This window comes from Seriola dumerili, unplaced genomic scaffold (genome assembly GCF_002260705.1).
Source record: "Seriola dumerili isolate Sdu_G_001 unplaced genomic scaffold, Sdu_1.0 BDQW01000735.1, whole genome shotgun sequence".
Taxonomy (NCBI): Eukaryota; Metazoa; Chordata; class Actinopteri; order Carangiformes; family Carangidae; genus Seriola; species Seriola dumerili.
The window spans coordinates 16,622-17,645 of NW_019174990.1; the positions used below are offsets into that span (position 1 = coordinate 16,622).

Below are 1,024 nucleotides of genomic sequence, written 5' to 3' on the forward strand. Positions count from 1 at the left end.
TCCTCCTTCCCTTCCCTCTGTTCATATTCTTTCTGGGTGGGACCGTTAAAGCCCTGTCTGCAGCCATTAGTGTCCCTGCTGATGAAAAACGACGAATTGTTGCAGTTTTGATTCTGGTTCTACTTATTTACACACTGTTGTTCCTGCCCAAAATCATTTTGTTACTTGTAGAAGAGGTTAAATATAGAAATGCCCTCACATGTGTGTCTTTCATGTTTTTAAGGTTGTGTCCTCTTGCAGACGTGTTCCTGTATGTTTTCAGTAGGAAAGGAGCTGTAGACAAGCTGTTGGCCTCTCTGTGTCGTTGCAGGATGGACAGCGATGATAGCAACAGACCAACAGCATGAATGATGACAACTTATACACAGTCGCTCCATGTAGGCAGAGAAAGAGAGAAAAACAGAAAAAGAAAATGGAGGAAATAGAGACAAGACAGATACTGTCATCTTCTCACATGATTTCCTACAAGACATCTAACTGTAGGTTCACTTGCTGCGGTGCACTGTGAAAGCTTCAAGACATGTACATAAAATGTTCTATAAAAAGTTCATGTATATCATTATTACACTTTAATCACAAAAACAAACCTTATATTATTTGAAGATAATCAGCAGCATGATCACTCTGCCAATATAACCACATCTCGCTCATTCTTAGATCTTTATTTGGTCTGTTTTCTGCAAGTTTGACTTTTTCCTGCTTATAAATAGTGTCTAACCACAACTGTATTTTTGTTGTTGTTGTATTTTGTAAATTATTTTATAGTAAAGTAAGTAAAGTACGTTTTTGTGGTTTGTTGTAAATTTATTTTTCAATAAAGTAAATCCTGCTTGTTTACCTTTATTCAATGTCAATTTTCTGTTTACATCACATATAGTAAATTGTTTTGCAGGTCTCACAGTTTGAACTAATATAAACTAACTAATGGCGTCACTACACTCAGAGCAGAGTATGATCACTATCATCTGAACTTTCTGTCAGATGGTTGAGCACCCACTCATCCCCCACACCTTTCTGACAACAT

At 36.9% G+C, this 1,024-nt stretch overlaps 1 protein-coding gene across 1 annotated transcript in view; it reads left to right on the forward strand.

The window, feature by feature from the left end:
- Window positions 1–176, forward strand: part of LOC111236856 (G-protein coupled receptor 4-like) — a gene marked incomplete at its 3' end in the record, with an annotated part of 810 nt that extends 634 nt beyond the window's left edge. The window contains exon 4 of the mRNA XM_022765731.1: window positions 1–176. This exon is cut by the window's left edge and continues 34 nt beyond it. Within this exon, the coding sequence (XP_022621452.1) occupies window positions 1–176 (176 nt within the window).
- Window positions 177–1,024: the final 848 nt, after the last annotated feature.